This window comes from Phalacrocorax aristotelis, chromosome 3 (genome assembly GCF_949628215.1).
Source record: "Phalacrocorax aristotelis chromosome 3, bGulAri2.1, whole genome shotgun sequence".
Taxonomy (NCBI): Eukaryota; Metazoa; Chordata; class Aves; order Suliformes; family Phalacrocoracidae; genus Phalacrocorax; species Phalacrocorax aristotelis.
Window position 1 is genome coordinate 50596808 of NC_134278.1, and position 18777 is coordinate 50615584.

An 18777-nucleotide genomic window follows, 5' to 3' on the forward strand; every position below is an offset into this window, starting at 1 on the left:
TGAATGGGGTTTCAGCTTTGGCTCCACAACACAGGAACAGCCTTCAATACCTTTGTATGTTCTTCAACACTTGAGCAGAGTGTGCCAGCATCTAAGGTATTTAGTGCTGGTTGTAAGTAACACAAGACTACATAACAGAAGAGCATCACAGCAAGGCTGAAACACCAGTTCACTTAGTATAGTCAAGTCCCTGCTTCTCAAAGCATGAGATACACCACACTCAAGGTCAAGAGTGACAACATTTGAAGTGCATTTTCACTTTTATTTCAAAACTTTAGACAAGTTACCTTAGTATATAAATCTGATTTTTTCCTCTTACAGAATATAAAGATAATTCCCTCATTACTTCAGTATAAAGTGTTTTACAAGCTCGAAGACAGTTGCTAAGTGTTTCTCACAGAGTATCAGAAATAAAGCAGTCTTTCTACAGAAGTTCAGACAGATTACTACCTCAGAAACAGCATAGCAGTTCAGTCTAATACAGGTGAACACGTGACACTACAACTGTGCAAGTTCAAGTAAGGCCAAGTCAGTAAACATTGTTAAGTCATTGCAAATAAGAGTGGAAAGGTTTGTGAGACATTGCAAGGAGTGGATGGTCTCATAGTATAATACTCTTAAATCAACGATTCAGAGGGATTTAGCTAGAAGACAAGTGAGTTCTGTAATGCTATAAAGCATATACAAAGACCAAGCAGTGTATTGATGTTAGTGGAGACGTTGTGCCTGTTTATCCTCAGCATGCTAAGACAAACTACAACCTCTTAAAACCAAGCATAAGAACCACTAATGTTGAGAAGATGGTTTCAGAGCTCAAGTATGTCTTATTTTGGATGGTGTGTAGTTTTTGTCTATTACTTCATCTTGTAAGAACATGTGAAGACAGCGCTCATTCTGTGCCAGGGGGTGGCCTGCAACCCTGGAGAAGAAAAAAACAAGCATTAGTGCTAACAAATCGAGTCTACTTGCAGTAGGCAGCCGAGCAAGGTTTTATACTAATAACCTATGGTTCTGCCTTAGCCATAGATTCCACTTCCAGTTCACTGTTGGTGACCAGAATAATATCTGGCAGCAAGATTTGTCATTCTTCCCCAGATGAAGTTAGTCCATAGGAACTCTGAGCTACCTCTGATCATCTGGAAGTATGTTATGACATCATCTGTCACCTGAAATTGAGGGGACTATATATTTCCTAATGCTAGGATGTTCAGAATTAAGCAAGCCAAGGGGATTTTTGCAGGTCTTGATACCTTTGGCACAGAACACCTTTCTAAAGGCAGCTTAACCCCTTAGTTCTTAGTCTAGTCAATAGTAGTTAGCCCAGGCAAAGTTAAAGACTTAGTCCACCAGGGGGTGCAAAGGTCTTCTGAAGGGTCTGACACTGCTTAAAGCACTGACTTACCATGGTCACTATTCCTAGCACATACAAGCAGCACCGATGCACAGCCAGAAGGTACTGGCCATTCTGTTAGTCGCAGATGTCTTTAGATATGAAACCTGGGAGGCACAGAGCTTGTCTTTTCTAGAAGAGATAAGCACCTCTACTGTAGATTTAGTTTTGTTCTACATATAGACTGAGCCACCATCCTTTAAACAGTAAAGGAGCTGAAATTCAATTATAAGACACTCCCAAGCTTGGAAGAAAGCCACAAGGTATTGCATTTAAACCCTTAAAATAGCATGCAGGCTTCTGCGTAGGTAAAAATCCAAGAGAATCAGAATTCCTGGAAGTTGGTCACTTATGAGTATGGAAAACTAAAGCAGTTTGTTTTGAAGTTACATTCAGTTTGGTCAATCAAGACAGGCTTCTTCCTTTGAGAGGAAGCCTGCTATCCTCCGTAGGACAGCTTGCATCAGCCTCATGGCCTCCATATCTGTCAGAACATTTATACTCTAAATGGAAGCTATATAGCTGAACACACGTAATGCATAGTCAACACCAGTGGCTCAGCATCAGTACTTCTAAGCACTTTCGTGCATCTTTTCCGAATGTATCTATAGTGCTTACTTCACCACAGGACAGATTCACCTGTCACTACTCACTTGTCATTGAGGGTATCTGCTAATAAGGAAGCTGAGCTCTCCTGTTCAGCATTGATAGGTTTTATAACTGCACTTGAATCTATCAATCTGGACAGGTTCTAGTAAATGGACAGCAGTCTCAAGCACTAGTTCACAAGGAAGGCAGTCTGGATAACTAGTTTCTCACCCCCATCAGACTGGAGCTGCTGGCCTTGAGCTTCAAGAGAAAGATATACAGGAGAAGATGAAGGGGCAGCAGCATATTACTTCTCCCTTTCAGGAAGGCTTGCAAATGGGTGGCTGAATTGCAAGACTAGATCTGATCTTTCAGATTCAGCTCTTGGTTTCACATGAATACCTCACTCTGCATTGGCTTTTCCCTCCATACTCTTTTCTAAGGTGGCTCTTACACAGAGCAGCTACTACTTCAAAAATTTTCATGTATCCCAAAGGGAGGTTCAGGCAGACAAGTGTGTTGCAACATAGCTACCCCTGTGAATGTCATTGTAGGTAGTATGACAGTGGTGCCAGCAAACTGGCCCAAGAGAGCTGAACTCAAGCAAGCTGCGCTGCTGTGATTCAGTCCTCCTTGATTTTACATCTACAGGGACAAAACTTCTCAACATCATCCTGGATATCAAGAACCGGCATTGGTGCATTAAGACCTTTTCTGGATACAGTGATATCAGTTATCTGAGGGGCTCTTTATTCTAGGAGCAGAGACCAGCTTTGAGAATGCAGTAATGTGACTATATTACACAAACTAACCTCAGGACTAATTTCACTAGTACTCAGAGTACTTTGTAGAAGTCCTAAAGCTTCTACATGGTTCAAAACCTTCATTAGTAATACCTGCTTGATGAGTTGGCCATGCCATTAGAATAAATTGATGACACTGAACAGCTAGAATTCTGCCTGAAGAATCTTGTTCCAGCTGTACTCAAGCCTGCCACTACATCAATATCTACATTAACAGCCTGCTTTTATGTTTCAACGGAAGAAAAATTGACCAAGAAGCTTTACGCTTCCACAAAACCCATGTATTACTTGCTGTAGGACTGAACAAGTGATACCAGTAAACTAGCCACTCCATTTCCATCAACTATACTGAGTTTTTCAGAGATTCCAGTTAAGATGACTGTTTTACTGTCAGCTACCTCAACACATAAACAGCCGCCTTCTGCCACATATTGCTAGATTCAGCATACAGAACTTTCAGTAAGTGCACTTCTTCCACATTTAGTGTAGAGTCCCAAGCCTGCATGGATAAAAGTTGTACTTCACAGTCATGACTACCTTGATTGTGCAGCCTTAAAGAAAAACACATTCTATCTTACTATAATCACACCTGCCTTCATGTAGTGTAAATGAAAAGTTAGATGCCTTGGAAATTCATTCCACTTGTATTTGAACACAGGAAAGAGCATTCTGAAGCATTTTACCTGCTCAGAACCATTAGCAATACCTCTGAATTGAGCTAACAAGCAACGATGTGGAAAAAAAGAGAGACTTTTTTACAGTTGCACTTAGCTTACTTGCACAAGACGGACAGTTCTAGTGAACTAGTCACTTGCAACTCCAAGCCACATGCCTGAACTGACTAACAATAACTGATGGGCAGATGAAGTTCTGGCTTAACTCAGACATCCTCTATCCCTGTTAAACAGCATTCCTATTGAACAAAATTAAAATACTAGTGGAACTGACAAGCTTGAACTTTTAAAGGGAGCAGTCCCAAATCCAGTTGGTCTGAACAGCGTTAGCTCCGGAGACCAGAAGTTAACTAGCTGGTTAACTGACAGTATTCCTTCTTACTCACTGTTTAGATCCACATTGTTAAAAAGATTAAAGTAGCTCTTCAGGTCACTAAATGGAGAGCAGTTAGCAGTGTCAGATGTTAGAAAAATAATCATAAGACTTCACTGTAATTTCTGCTCACCTTTTGAATGGCAGTGAACAAAACCCAAAGTGTCTAATTCAAACTATACATGTGCATACCTCAGGTAGTGTTTTTACACTTCAGAAAGATTCTCATGATGATTAGAGAAAATATGCATCATTACACAAGCTGATAATACCGCACATCTGCAATCAAAGTAAACTGCTTAAGTCCATTGTAAGCTCCATTGTTCACCCAATGGAGGATACCTTTTCGGAAATGAAAAGTAGAACTATTTTGAATGCTATGATTTTGGTAGTAATTTGCATAAATTAACAACAACACTAACATTCATTTCAGCTGTTCAGGTAAGCATTAAGATACCCAAACTAAACACTGAATGAGCAACATTCGTGTGTCCTACTGCAAAATTACGGGAAAGTTACTATTCTGAACCTAGTGCAGCTAGGGGATTAGCAGCTTTAATTCAATTTTCTGGAGCTGAGTTCTGGGTCTCTCTCCAGATAACTATACCCAACACTTACTTGTTTATGAATTGTTCAAGAGCCTGCTTCCTTTCCTCTATAAAGGAATCATCAAATATGCCATCATCTCCTCGGAAGGGGAGCTGACGGAGAAGAGCTTTTCCTGGTAGAGGTGGTACCACAACCTGAAAGATTTAGAAAAGTGTCCTTAAGTGCCACCTGTAAGTTTATATTCCTCCTGTGCTACATCTTCCTCCTAAAGGATGCAACTGAATCATTTCCCCAGTGAAGTAATAAAACATGACCAGAGAAGAACAGTATCTGCCATAGAGATAAGTTGAATTAATGTAGTTTAACTCTGAATTAACTCAAAACCATTAAACAGCCTCTAGCATTGTACAACCGAGACTTGATGAAAGACAGTGGTTTAGTTCTGGACATTTTCAACCATTATATCTGCTCTATAATATATATGCTTTATAACATAATGACAACATTTCAGCATCACTACTCTTTGTATGTACCTTTCATTTTACCCACCTTGCTTTCTCTTTCTAGTTCATTCCTTAGCCATTCAAAGTCACTGTATCTTCTTCTGACTGTCGATTCTTTCAATTTGAAAATAGGTAGATTTGTCTGAAAACAAGAACATAAGCTACTGATTAGACAAATTAGAAGTTTTGAGAAGCAGAAGCAAGAATCAGGCTGTTACAAACTAGTTCCACTTCAGCAACAGCAACAGTACTGAAAAATACTCAAGAGCTTTATCTCTATTTCTGTAAGCTACATGAGTAAGCTGTGCCTTAAACTGCTTAACTGTGGGTCTCATTTATATGGCATCCTAATCACTGGTATTTTGCCACCATATCACCTAGCAGAATAGCAGATTTACTGGTCACTTGAGGAGACGTTTCAAAGGTTGCACAAGCATCTTCTATTCTTGCTGTCTCAGGTGCTGGATTCCCAATGCCAATACACATAAAATCAGAGCAGGAAAGGAGGGGAGGAAGTCATCTTAATCCGTCCATGCAGGCTCCTCTTATTTCATTCAAGGGAGTGTTTGAGGTACCAGCACAGGACATTAAGCAAGCTTCCTGTACTTTTCTGCTACCTGATACAACGTGGCCTCCAATATCTTCAAAAGCAAAATCAGAAGTCCTATAGCGAATCCACCATTTAAGACAGATGAAGCTGAAGATTTGCTAGCACAAGCTGCCAAGTTTTTATAGCTCCAGAGAAGCCAGCAAGGCTGAGATGCAACACAACATTCAGTGCTGATGAGATCAGACTGTTTTGTGACAAAGTTAAGCCAAGCAGAGCTTCATAAGGCAGAACTTTCCTGAACAAGGCTAGGAGTCAGCACCCAACTCTAACACCCTTGAAAGAGACATCAGACGGGAGCCAGGCTACAAAGCTGCACAAGATCATGTTAAATACATAAGCATTTTGATAGGTGTCCTTACACTAACTTGTGTAAGAGCCTGTATTACTTCTATTCATCCTTGGGATGCAGGGTTATCCCATTGCTGTAATCCAACTCACACATTATTTTAAGAGTACACATCAAGAGAGCACCCTCCTAATGACACTTCCAGAATGGAAAGCTCCAAGATCACAATCTGAAGCTTAAATGTCTTTGAGGTGGCAAACTGGCTAGTGTTACAAAAATGTTGGTAGGAGTTATGACCTACTAAAAGCATCTACTTGCCATACATAACCAGTGCTAATGGAATAAAGTTTACTGTTGTCAGACTGCACATTCACTGTCTAATACACCTTGAAAGATGACCCTCGAGGAGCACCCTAGGAAGCTGATGTTCACATGGGACTACAGTTATCCTCACTCTTCCTGTTGGCAGAAGCACAGCAGTCATCCTCAGCTAGTGCCTTCTGTTTTTGGTTGTTTTATTTTTTAAGTTGTAAGCCATCTCACTCAGCTTCTGGTCCCAGTTTGAGTGGATATCCCTGTACAATGTAATTTATAGGCTGTTATGCTCCAGCTGTCATTGTGTGTGATACGTTTGGCTGCTCAAAGCAGGCTTAATTGCAGAGATACTTTCCTGCATTAGGCAGGCCTATGACTACAGGCCATGATATTACTGCCAGCCAATAACAAGTTTTTGGCTGTCACAGTCCAAAAGTACTTGAGAAGTTAGTTGTGTACTTTCACATTATGGTATTTAGTTCATAATTTACAGATGATAAAGTACAGAACAGTATTTTGTTATGAAATCTCTTATTGCTAAATGTTTAGTATTTGTTTATGGAGTATTCAAGCTCTCCTTCCCAGGTAAGACATTGTTGATTGTACTAATGACTAATAAAAAAATTGCACTTAAGACTATTATGTCAGAAGTCAGGCTTTATAAACAAACACTCTCGTCTTGAGGATAAGAATACTCTACTCAAGAACGAATAAAGCTAGGTTCCCCAGAGTGCATGAAGGAGATTCCCAGAAGTGAAGTATTGGATTATTTTTCTCTTATTTCAGCTATTGGCTGTTTAATCAAGTTCAGCCTTCCACATTACAACATTAACTCTTTGTCAGTGTCTTGGGTAGGAAGTCCTTTACAATATTTAACATATAGGCTCTCACCTGCAAAAAAAATTCCATTCTCCTCTCAAGTTACTTACAAGAGGGATTAGAACTGAATAAAAGCAGCTAAAAAACCATGAGTTCCCAGGTCTCCAGGAACTCTTTTCATGCTTCTGGGCACAAAGTCTATAAAGCTAATCTCTAAAGAACATATCAGGCTTACAGGTACAATGTGGGGATAGAAGTGCCAACTGAGCTCATTTTACCTTCTACATTCTCTTGAATTTTTGATGTGCTAGCCCAGCTAGGAAGTTGGAGATAAAGACAGTTAAGAGTACTTGTTTTCCCTTCAAGTTAAAAAATCTTCTCCAATTTTCATCATAAGCACTGGAAATGTTCAAACTGAAGTGTATGCTAGAACGCTCCCATTAAATTAAGTGGCTTACTAGTCACAAGTTGACAACTACATGCTAATAGAAAGTGCGCATCCCCATCCTTTGGTCTAGATATGACTTAGAGCTATCTGTTGAGATCAACTTCTAAACCTCATATTCCTTAAAACCTAGAAACTGCAGCAACTCTCCTCCCTCCAGAAATTAGTACTGATAGAGCAGTGTTCTTCATATATACAGCTGTTAGAAAGGATCTATTTAAAAAAAGTTAGAGTCCTGTTTTATACTGCTTAACATATTTACATCTTGGGTCCCTATTTTTAAGTCAGGATATATTCATACCTGAAGTTACTTTATGTGCCTTTTTCACTCAGGATTATTACCCTGTTTGAGCAGACCACTTTTCCTTCAGAGGGAAAGGTTTCTGCATGTCCTACTGCCTCCATCTACCATGGAGATATGTTTCTCATTAAGCAAGCCAGACAGCTGCTGAACCATGGGCTATCACTGAGCAAGAATTTGGTAGAAGCAGACAACGCTAAGGTGTCAACAGAAACTTTCAATTTCTATTGATGTGTCATTTCAAGACCATACAGCATATCAAAGTTACTCTCAGCTTCACAGTTTATGTTGAGCATTATCTTTGTTTAGTCACTGAGGTGCCAGTAGCTATTCTGAACACTGTTGGTGCTTTGTTTGCCTGCTTGAACAGAGATGAGACTGAAGCACAAAACGTGAAGTCAGGCTAGTTTCATTTTTACAAACATACCTCCCCACACTCGCTCAACATTATAGTGTCTGTTTTCTGGCCCGCTGATCTGCTAAGTCTGTCATAAAACTCATGACCCGGTTTGGCACAGCCCCTGGAGCATAGCTCACTCCTCTCATAAATTTAGCATAATTCCTGCAGCAATTTTTTCTTCTACAGTGTAATAATTAGTCTCATTTTTATCAAAAGCATTTTCAACAACTTCCCACTCCAAAATCACGCCTCCTAGAAGTTTGAATGCAAGTCTTCAACCTGAAAGGATTATGTGTTACCCTAAGATGAGGCAATCAAAAGTCACTAGTCAGAATTGCAGATAAAGCATTATTCCAGAAGGACCAATAAACCAGCTCTGCAGAAGTCCCACATAGCGTCTTTCTATGCTTAGGGTTTTGGGCTAAGACAAGACAGATTCTGTCTAGCACTGTTTCTGTATCAGACTACATGTATATACCCATTAGGCTTTCTGTGACTACTGTCAAACTAAGAGTCCGTATTCTGCTGGGTGTGTTAATGGACAAGCCAATACACTGGAATAAACATTGTCAGAACTGGTGCCAAGTTAAATTACATAGTTAAACAGCAGGTGACAAACCCAGACCCTTTAGTCGCTCTCCTGCATTCCTCCACTCAGACACCAAATGAGTTTCTACAGAGCTTGGCTAGTGTTCAACAAACCGATAATGGGAAGCAGTGGTCACCTGCTGATATATTTCAAGGTAAAACCTGTATTCACAGAAAGCATGTTTCTTCAGGGACATGTATGTTATTGTAACATCTTCAACATATCCAACGCCAAGCTCAGGAGGTTCCCAATTCACCTCAGAAGCAAATGACAGTCCTAAGACAGTAGCTTGGATAACCAGATTAAGTCTTATAGCTGTTACTATGGTCAATCCTGAAGCTATGCCCAGTTAGAATTCCAGAAATTGCTTATATACCCAAGTGAGAAGACTTTCACAGGCAGAATGCAAGTAGTCTGAGTACAAGTCAATACTGTCCATTCAGCTTAAGATACACAGCTCTCCGATGCTGCCATACTGGTTTACAAGTTACCATAAATTCAGGAAGAAAGCTAGAGTACTTTATTTAAAATACATTCGTTTATAATTCTAAGTAATTAAGTGTTTTGTTATCTAGACTAAATTAATTTATCCAGTGAGTGGAAAAAGCCTTGCAAATACAAATTTATCTCCAGACATAAATTGAATGCAAATAGCATTTGGGTTCCTTCAAAGAGCATGCTGACACTCCACAAGACTGGCTCTGAATGTCACTGCACCCCAGTCGACCCCCACAACTGCAGAAACTCCACAGCTGTAGTTGTCCAGGATAGTTTGAGGTAAATTTGATTAATTTCCTCATCTGCCAATGTAGCGCTCAGCAGCACCACTGCATTGCCCATGTCTCCCACTCCTAATAGACTGAGAATAAAGCTGCACTGTTGCCATAGCATCTACTTTGATGTTGTCTTTTCAAGTAGGTTATAGTAGCCTTGATACAACTCTATTTCCATTAAAATAGAGTGAAAGAAAGCACTCAGCTCACTTCTGATAGAAGTTTGTGGCCTTGACTCTCAGAAGCTAAATTCAAGCTTCTTACTATCTCTTCATTATAAACTGTAATCTTTGTCAAGGGACTACACCCTTTGGCTACATTTACAGTCAGCCAATGGGAGCTCTGGGGTATTACAGTAAGTACCATTCAGGGTGGATAAAAAAGTATTATGGTTTTCTTAACTCAAGAGCCTGCTGCCCTTTATGGCTCCAGTAGTCCACTGTTATTGCAGAAACCTTGCCAGTGGTTTGCTTCCTTCCTGACTTGACATAAGCAGTTACCTCCCCATTTCCTACAATTATAAAAAGCAAGAAAGGCAGCAAACATGCTCTAAACTTCAGTTGCTAGAAGTTCAGCTTTTTGCTGTGACTTTACTGAAGGAGAAACTCTCTTCCCACTGCAAAAGGTCAGATAGGGTGATGTTATTCTTCTAAGTTTCAGTCCTTTTGACCAAAGCAGAATTCTATCTCCCTTTTTATCCACTTGGTGTCCAGGTTTATTGAAGGTACATTAGATGCAAGAAGAAAATAATCTAAAGTAATAGAACACTGAAACCTGACCATACGTTTAAAACTTGGGTGGATACAACGCTGACTTAACCTATACCAAAACCTACAAAACTTCCTGCTCTACAGTACTGAGACATGGAGCTAGGATGTTTTCCACCTTAAAGACCAAGGCGGTAAGATCCTAGTAGCAACACAACCACAAAGACAATAAGTCTTTAGACAAGAGTTAACCTTTGCCAAGTCCAATGCCTTGAGCTGCTCCATGAAATTAGCATAGGGTTGTCTGGGTTTTTGCCAAGCAGCATCTATCATCACTTGATCGAGATCACCAACATCATGAACAGCTGGATTATGGCATGCCACAGTCAAAAGGCTCAAAGCAGGGTAAGTCTAGAAAAACAGATTGTTTAGTAATCCTTTGTTCTTCAGGTTGCATCCTCAGAAGCCAAGGGTAAAAACAGGAGCCCACTTTAAGGAGGACACATTCAGGCAAAGGTTTTTACAACAGCCAGACAGAATTAGTAACTCTAGATAATTATTTCAGGGTTAGCAAGCCAAAGCCTCCTTTGAAATACCAAATATTCATTTTAAAGAGAAAGGATTGCTGTCTTTACACAATTGCAAGGTGTAACTGCCATACGCTCTAGTTTGGCCTACTGTAAGGTTACCATTCTTTTCTCATTGCGAATGACTGAAGAGGGATCACGTTAAGTTGATGGTTTAGCATCACTAGCTGACATCTACCAGCTACGATCCAATGGGGCCGACAAAATTGCAGTGCACTGCTGCAACTGACAGTTTATCAGGAACAGAAGTTTTAATGTGCTTTGCAAACCGGAGACAGCCCAGTATCCCTACACTTCACAAACTCACAAGGAATGAGATAAATAACTAGTATTGAAGTATACTAAGTAGCAAATAATTATCTTCATATTTCCAGTTTTATTGGAGCAGTAACATTCACCTTCTTGTGTAGCCACCTAACAGCTACAGAAAGGCCGACAGCTCCTGTTCATTAACTTGTAGCCCATCTTAACACTTAAGGGGTGCTGCAGCTTACGCCCATAGAAATAGTCTCCAAAGCTTTATTTCTAGATATAGCGGTAGCTTTAAACCACTTGAGATACAGCTTCATTTTCTTCTGGATTTTACACTAGCTTATACTTTCAAGATTGGCTTTGTGGCCAACACAAACTACACTGTCACATGCCCCAGAAGATCCTCCCATGACAGAAGTTGAACTGGATTCAAGAAACAGCCACAGAAATAATATTTTCATGGACCTGTCTTCAGCTGGTAAAATATCTGGGTTTTTACCTTGACCAGACCATTAGGGTTTTTCCATCCTTCTCACATCAAAAAAGTTACAGCAGCTTCAGTCTCTTCACTCAGTGCTATAGCTCCACAGGGCATTCAGATTACATACTTGCTAAAACAGCCTCCAGTAGTGCAACTGGCTTTGCATTACCAATGGAAGAAAACTTTAAAGAAAATACTTCCCCTACAGTTAGAAGCTCATAAATCTGTACTGCATTATTTATTTTCCCAGATGAAAAACAGTAGAGACCTGAGTGCTGCTCTAAAGTTCAAGCTAACACTTTTTTGGCAACTCATCTAAAAATAAAGATGTATCAAAATACTCCAGCATCACATGCCTACCTGGATCCCAGCCATCTGTCCTACAAAGATAAGTCATTGTTCTGTTTGATTTGGTCTGTTCATCACTGTACTAGAGGGCACTCTTGATACATGACAATCAAGGGCCACATTGTATGTGCAGAAATAAAAAAGAAGAGTCCAAGTCACCAGTTAAATTAATATACTAACATGAAGCACTATTCAGAGACTTTGTTATTTTATTTACATGGTAACAGATGTCAACACCAAACTAGTTCAGTACCTTTGGACTAGGCTCTTGAACCTAGTTTAATCAAAAACTTCTACAGAAAAATCAGCTGCTCAGAGCTAAAACATGCAATAGACTTGTAAATCCACTCTCTCTGCTTTGGAGGTTTTTCATCCAAACCATTCCACTTGTGTCTCCCTAGTCAGCGTCCTGGGAAGTTCTTAGCCCTCCAGCTATCCTCTTCTGAATTATTGCTCAAGGGAACAGTTAATATTTGTAAAGGTACAGTACCTGGGCTGTAGAACAGAAAAACAAAGTCTCCTCAATCAGCGCATTTTTATTCCTTGAAGAGGAGTCTTAAAATATCTAACTGGTAGCAGTGTCTAGAACAGGATATTAAAAGATTAATTACCTACAGTTAAAGCAGACTTGCAGTGTGATGCAAGATTTGCAGTAGTAGAAAAAGGGAATTAGTGCTGATTATGCATTCCTGAACACATCCACACTGAGTCAGTGTTTAGTCATTACTCCACCACAAGCTTCACTGACTACAAAACTGAACAATGCTTAAGTCAACTACATGTACCAGCAGATTTGATTCTTCTCATGGTGGGAGAAGAGCCTGCAACTTCAAACGCTGCTAAACACATGAAGGACAGGAAATATGGTACCATTCAAGGACAGAACATTTCAAAGATACATTCACCAGATCAAGAGTGCCACTTTGCAAAACCACGGTATAAGACAAGTACTTCTGAACAATTTACACTTTCAGTTTGTTTACCATCTTACTCTGACTTTATTTGATCACAGAATTCAGACTCAAATCAGTCACTCAAGTCAGACTATTATAAGTATGCAAAAATGCAAATATTTTATCCAAGCTAGGTTTTGAAAAAAAAATGGGTTGATATGAGAACAGACTTTCAAAACAGCTCACACTTAGCAGTACTTTGATATACTTCCCCAATCCTTTGGGAGCAATACTATTCTTAACACAGCAGGCACTTCACAGCCTGTGCGTTCACTTCCTTCCCCACACTGGGCCTATGCAGTCAAGAACCTCTGCAGGTCTACAGAAATCATTCTGCAGAAGTTACAGGAAAGGTGACTGCGGCCTTAAAGACCATTGGCACCACCCAAGTGATGCATTTCACAACACCTGGAAGCACAGCAGTAAGGCATTACCTTTCTACACCTCAAGACAAGCCACTGAGCTGTGGAACCTCAAGAAGCTAAAGGTGTGCCTTAATGCCGACTTAAATCACACCAATCAGAAGCAACAGGCCATTCAACATTAAAGAACAGAATTAAGACGACAAAGGGTTTTTTTAACTTTGGTTTGACTAAATATAATTCTAACTACTTGGACTAGTAGCTCCTGTAACAGGTATTTTAGGTCTGTCAGTTTGACTGTTAATGACTTCTCTGCAAGTTGTCACTAACCATAAACAGATAATTTAATCTTTTAGTCTAAGTGACAAACCCTGCTAAAAATGGGCAGCACAGAAGTCACTTTTACAGAAATAAGACATGAAGTGGTGTTAACAAAGGGATATTTTTCCAAATGTAGCAAGTTCCTGGATAGCCACATGCTTCCTTGACATTATTCTAACCAATGTGCTTATCTCTTATGGCACTGCTTTTACAGTGGGTGTACAGCTCCAAAGTAACCAATTGCTGGGATCAGAGTTCACTTGTAAAGCTTGTCTCCTTAAAGGATTTAGCAACTGAAGCTGTTGCATGGAATTTGTTTGAGCAAAGGTGTTCCTGGTGACCCACTTACCAGGAAAATTATGTCTCAAATACAGGAGAATACAAGTGATACCTGGAACTGGATTGAGGACTGCAGACATGCTGTAGGATGATAATATGAAAACTGTCATTTGTTCTACATTTGCTTCCTGGAATTCAGAGAGATGACTGGCTTACAGCCCATAAACAGTAACAGGTATTTGCACGCTCTTGCTGAAGCATGTTGACCTGCACAAGCCCACCCACAAGCCCTGAAAAGGGTGTAACATGTAGGAGGGAACCACCACCACTCTGGTCAGGGTTCCTGAGTAAACAGCTAGTGAAGACTCATAAGAAACAGCATATGCATATACATATTTACACAGAGAACTTAACCGTTGGTTCACGCTCTGCTTCATGAGGTAGAGGGCAATGAAATAACTTGTTGTGTTACTTTAGCAGGCAGTCTAGTTGACTGGTAAGTTTTAACCACTGCACAGTCACCATACTGGGATCATCTATACACCTTTAGATGAGATGACTACTTCATCAAGTTTTAGTTCACTAGAAAAAGCGCTTGGAGCTTTATACCCTACTGCATTGTTCTCCTTTTCAGCTCACCCTAAGCCTTCACCACAAAGGATACCTTAGAATGGTACAAACACACTGCCTAACACTGCTGATGGAAAGCAAATTCTCAAGTAGCCTGTCAAGAACATGTCCCACAAATTTCCTATTTTAGCACTGCAGGATGGCATTTTCCATCATTTACCATTACTGAACAAGATATTTAGCTTCCATTGCCAAGCTGCACTCTAGTGACATACTGCCGCGTTTTGTGCCTTATAATGGTAGTTACAGGGGAAAGGTTTCCCCATCACCGTGTCCAGTTTGCTAAGAACAGAATGTTATTTAATGCAAGTTCAGGCTCAGAAAGTCAATACTTTGGCCAACTGACCATCTGTGAAGTAAGCTGCCACTCTGGAAGCGCTATATAGGTTCCACCTGCAGCACTGAGAGCTTAACTGCTTGTGAAATGTATTTATCACAATGCACAGCTAACCTGCAGAGACACACGCTATGAAAAGCTTTCCTGAGTACCGAACTACAAATTAATTGCTTATCCAGTAGTACACTAAGCAGTCTACCCAAAACTTTTGGGTTCTCCATTAGGCTTTCCAACTTCCATCAGAAGTTGATGATTAGAGCAACACAAGAACTAAAGCATGAGGTTGTTCTACTTGTTGCTTTCCAAGCAACAGATATGCTTCAGCTGCAACACCAGTAGAAAGCAGAGCTCCCCCAAAGCTTTTATTGGCAAGCAATATTTCACACAAGTATGTTTTACAAGATATTAGTTATCAGACATCAGTTCAAGAGTCTGCTAGCAAGCTCAGTCTTACCCCAAAAAGTTAAGCTTTGAGATTCAGACAGAGCAATAAAGACAGAATTACCCTTGGACTGAGTTTTTAAACACCACAACAATGGTACAGGTCTAATTGCTTCAATGCAAGCTTGAATCTCCGTGTCCTCTCTTACGCTGTCCTCTGTCTGGCTTAGTGTGATCTGCAGCCATAACAAGGCCATCCAATAGCTTTTACCAGAATTTGGCAGCTGTTAAGCCATCCATTTCTGCACCACTTCACATTTTAATGTTGATGCTAGTTAAAGACATAGCTTTCCAGATATGACACAGGTAACTCACTCCTCCTCTGATTTGTTCTGCTGCTGCTACTAGCACTGCTGGGGGAAACTGCAAATCTCAGCTGCTACTTTCTGTGACCACAAGCACTTGCCAAACCAGAGGGTAGCTGGTGGATACTGTCTGCCACGGTCCAACAATCAGCTTATCATACAAGGCCTACCTATCAGAAATACATTACTACAGCAGTTCAGGTTTGAACTCTTCTCCCATGCTGAAACTTGCAACACGGTCTGTGTTCTGCTGAGAAGCAGTTAATTGATACAAGTTTAGACAGTGAACATAATTCTGCATGACTTGTATTACCTGCTCTGTAGCCTTCCAGGATAGACAGAAAACTCAATTTTACAGTTCATGACAGCTATAAATGCATTGATGCACTATATGTACAGTAGCGCACAGCTGGAAAGGGAATGATCACGTATTCTAAGAGATAGTCCTGTATACAGGCATGCACAGATGCAAGTAAGGAAGGTGGAGGAAGCAATGTTTATACAGGAGTCAGAGTGGGAGGAAGAACAGAGGAAGGTCACAGTACTATCAGAGTTTCTGTTTGTTCCAAGTCACTTCTAGGCCTTCATTACAACAGGAATCCAGAATTTTCTACCCCAAACAGCACAAGGTCTAAGAGTAACCTGCCTCAAAACCTGTTTTCCTGCTTTCCTTTCTGCTGAAGAGCTTCAGTTGGGGATTTAAGAAAAATTATTTTTTAATCCCAGCAAATTTGATCTCATTCCCAAGGCTGTATCGTGGCTAAGCCCCTTTTGATCATCGTCCCTGGATCCAGCAATTTCAAATGCTCAGTCTCATGGAAAGAAAAGTTATCAGGAACTTAAGGCACAAATACTTCCCAGCAAGGTAGAGTTACATCTTTCTGCTAAGTGGACAGCTAGGGTCCTGATAAGGGCAGTGTAATACAACACAAATTGGCAAGTTCTAGTTTGTCCTCATGCAGAGGCCAAACACAGACTAAAATTGTTTCAGTTCATTCTTCCTGCCCTATGGACACATCCTGAAACATGATAACAGCTACTGGACATGACAATTTAAGAGCATCAGAATTAAAGTAGTATCTTCCCTAGTAGCTTTACAAATCTGTTCATTTTGCTTTTTTAAGTAAAGTTACACTAAGCTGAGAACTTAGACCTTTAATACCAGAAAACCCCCAGAGGGTTTTAGTCTTGTCTGAAGAATTTTAACAACCAAGGCAGCAGCCCTCAGCTGAAGCCTTCCCTGCCACGAAGGCACGTACACTCCATGGTGGCCAGTGTAAGAACTTGCACTGCAGAGAATGTGTGCTGGGGATCAGCGAGGCCTCTTGGCCCTCTTTTACTGCCTGTAATAACAGACCAAGTTCAATCAGCTGTAACAGAGTAAAACTATACAAAGCAGTGGACTCAACCACAAGCTACAAAAAAGATAATATTGTAAGAGGTCATCTTTCTCAACGCAACTTATCCCTGGCAGCAAAGATTAAAAGGGTGCCCTGCCTCAAACCCCTACCAGCCCCAGGCAAGGACAACGCTGTAGATATCATGTTTTTCTGTCCACTCCTCCAGGCCCTGTTTATGAAACTAGAAAGACCAGGGAACATAGCAATGACTTCACATGGCTTTTTCTCAAGCTCTACACTACTAAGCCTTTGGGACAAGTCAGTGAACACAGCCCTTCCAGCTAGGACAGAGTCTAGCGCTACTAAGAAAGAGTATTTGGTAGCACATAGTGAAAAACAGCCCTGTTTATCAGGCACTCAATTTATATTTCAGGTACGAAAGAAGGCTGGAAGCTCTCCCCCATATACACTCACCTTGTCACTTCAGCCAGCTTTGATCTAGCACATGTGCCCACTACACTTGTTTACACATTCTCTCCAGAGGGTTTTGAGGCTGCTGGAACCCTGAACTGACCCTCCTGCTCAGGGCAGATCCACCCATGCTACTACACCTCAGACAGCTGAGAGTTTGCCCTATTCTACTTAAAGGCAGACCAGCAATTGCTGACAGGACAGCAGCACGTCAGTCTTGACGTCAGCTGTGCCCAGCAGTGCTACAAAAGCACTTGTCCCTCGGTCACCTTAACCGAGGCGCGATGCCCTAGCTGCCACCAGACCGTCGGAGTCCCCAGCTCCAGCCGCTTGGAGCAGCCGGGGCCTGCTGCCACGTCCCGGGAGAAGCCCGCCGCCGCTCAGCCATCGCCACCCCCGCCGCGCCCCCCTCGTTAGCGGTGACACGGGCCCCGAAGGGACCCGGCGGCGGCAGCCCGCCACCGCCCCCCCCCCCGGCCCGGGCCCCAGCGGGGGTGGGGATGGGACACCCCTCCCGGTTACACGAGGGCCGGCCGGAGCCCAGCACCGATACACCAGGCTCCGCGTTCGCCCCCCCCCCCCCCCATCCCCCGCGCCTCACGTTTGCTCCTGAGGCGCCGGGCCCCGCCACGGAGGGATGGGCGCGGACCCCGCCGGGCGCCCCCAGCCACCGGCCCGGGGCAGGGCGGCCCGTCGGTGAGCAGGAGCGGGGCAGGCCCCCGCGCCCCCCTGCCGCTCCCCGCCGGGCCGTGCCCTCACCTTGACGCGGATCTCGTAGGTGGTGAAGCGGCCGCGGCCCACCCCCACCGTCTGCGGGTTGCCCACGTCGATCTCTAGAAAGTTGCTGGGCGGCCCGTAAGCGTCGTTCAGGTTCTGCGGCTTGCTGATCAGCCGGCGGGTGTCCGCGATCGTCTCGGCCATGGCGGAGCAGGGCGCCTTCCCCGCCCCCGGAGCGCGGCAGGAGCGAGCAAGCGACCGAGGAGAGAGGAGGGAGCACCGAGCGCTGCCGCCCTGCGCCGCCCGCCCTCTTATCGCCCCGCCGCCAGCTGACCGCCCGGCACGGCGCACCCACGCCGCCGCCGCCGCCGCCGCCGCCGCCGCCAGCGGATGCACCCGCCGCCCCCGCGCAAGGCAGGCTGGGCAACGCAGTCCTCGGGGGCCGCCCCGCTCGGTACGCCCGGCGTGGCCGCCCGCCTGCCGAACTACAGGTCCCAGCGTGCGCCGGAGGCTCTGAGGGCTGGTTGCTGCGGCCAGCCCGCAGGCAGGCGGGAGCGAGGGATGGGTGCGAGCGGTGGGGTTCGGCAGGTCTTCCCGAGGGGTGCCCCCGCCTCGGGGTCCGCGGTGAGCTCCCTCATCTCGCCCGGGGAAGGAGCTCCCGTGCGGGGTCGGCGTCGGGGTCGGTGCGGCCATCAGGCGACCCCGGGCCCGGCCCTCGGTAAGGCCGAGGCGGGGGCCGCTGCTGATGCCGTGGCAGGGATCAGGAGCACAGACGGACAGCCAGCCAGCCAGCCGCAATGCGATTCACTCATCGCAGCAGCAATCTAA

The 18777-nt window shown here is 43.1% G+C and overlaps 1 protein-coding gene across 1 annotated transcript; it reads right to left on the bottom strand.

The window, feature by feature from the left end:
• Positions 1-241: 241 nt before the first annotated feature.
• On the bottom strand, positions 242-18349 carry SNX3 (sorting nexin 3). Its single transcript, XM_075087406.1, has 4 exons — positions 17992-18349; positions 4927-5022; positions 4447-4571; positions 242-919 (listed from the first exon to the last, which is right to left on the bottom strand). Exons 1-4 carry the CDS (start codon positions 18151-18153, stop codon positions 814-816), a joined length of 489 nt encoding a protein of 162 aa, XP_074943507.1. The 5' UTR covers positions 18154-18349; the 3' UTR covers positions 242-813.
• Between the last annotated feature and the right edge of the window lie 428 nt (positions 18350-18777).

Coding starts and splice junctions, on each gene's coding strand:
- SNX3 (XM_075087406.1), bottom strand. CDS start 18,153: ATGGCCGAGACGATCGCGGACACCCGCCGGCTGATCAGCAAGCCGCAG. Junction 5,023..17,991: donor CCTACGAGATCCGCGTCAAG/GTGAGGGCACGG, acceptor TCTTGTTTTCAG/ACAAATCTACCTATTTTCAA. Junction 4,572..4,926: donor AACTAGAAAGAGAAAGCAAG/GTGGGTAAAATG, acceptor TAAATCTTTCAG/GTTGTGGTACCACCTCTACC.